The sequence below is a fragment of the Myotis davidii genome, unplaced genomic scaffold, assembly GCF_000327345.1.
Source record: "Myotis davidii unplaced genomic scaffold, ASM32734v1 scaffold2091, whole genome shotgun sequence".
Taxonomy (NCBI): Eukaryota; Metazoa; Chordata; class Mammalia; order Chiroptera; family Vespertilionidae; genus Myotis; species Myotis davidii.
The window spans coordinates 46,168-46,381 of NW_006282603.1; the positions used below are offsets into that span (position 1 = coordinate 46,168).

The following is a 214-nucleotide window of genomic DNA, read 5'->3' on the forward strand; positions in this document are numbered from 1 at the left end:
GGGTGCGGGGCCCCCCGGGCTGACCACTGAGCCACACCGGCCGGGCCTGCCATCCCGGCTACGAGAGCCCCTGCCGACACCACGAGGAGACCCCGAGGCCCCGCAGACGCTTACCATTTCCAGCTCGATGTCCAAGAGTTTGCTGGGGCCGTACACGGGAGGCTTCGCTGCAACGACATCGGGGACAAGGGGCTGCCGTGAGGACCAGGCCCGG

The 214-nt window shown here is 70.1% G+C and overlaps 1 protein-coding gene across 1 annotated transcript in view; it reads right to left on the reverse strand.

The window, feature by feature from the left end:
• The window catches only part of FAH (fumarylacetoacetate hydrolase (fumarylacetoacetase)), a gene marked incomplete at its 5' end in the record, with an annotated part of 41,752 nt that overhangs the window by 31,888 nt on the left and 9,650 nt on the right, over positions 1-214 (reverse strand). Inside the window, one exon of the mRNA XM_015560564.1 lies at positions 115-199. Within this exon, the coding sequence (XP_015416050.1) occupies positions 115-199 (85 nt within the window). The remainder of the gene's footprint in view (positions 1-114; positions 200-214) is intronic.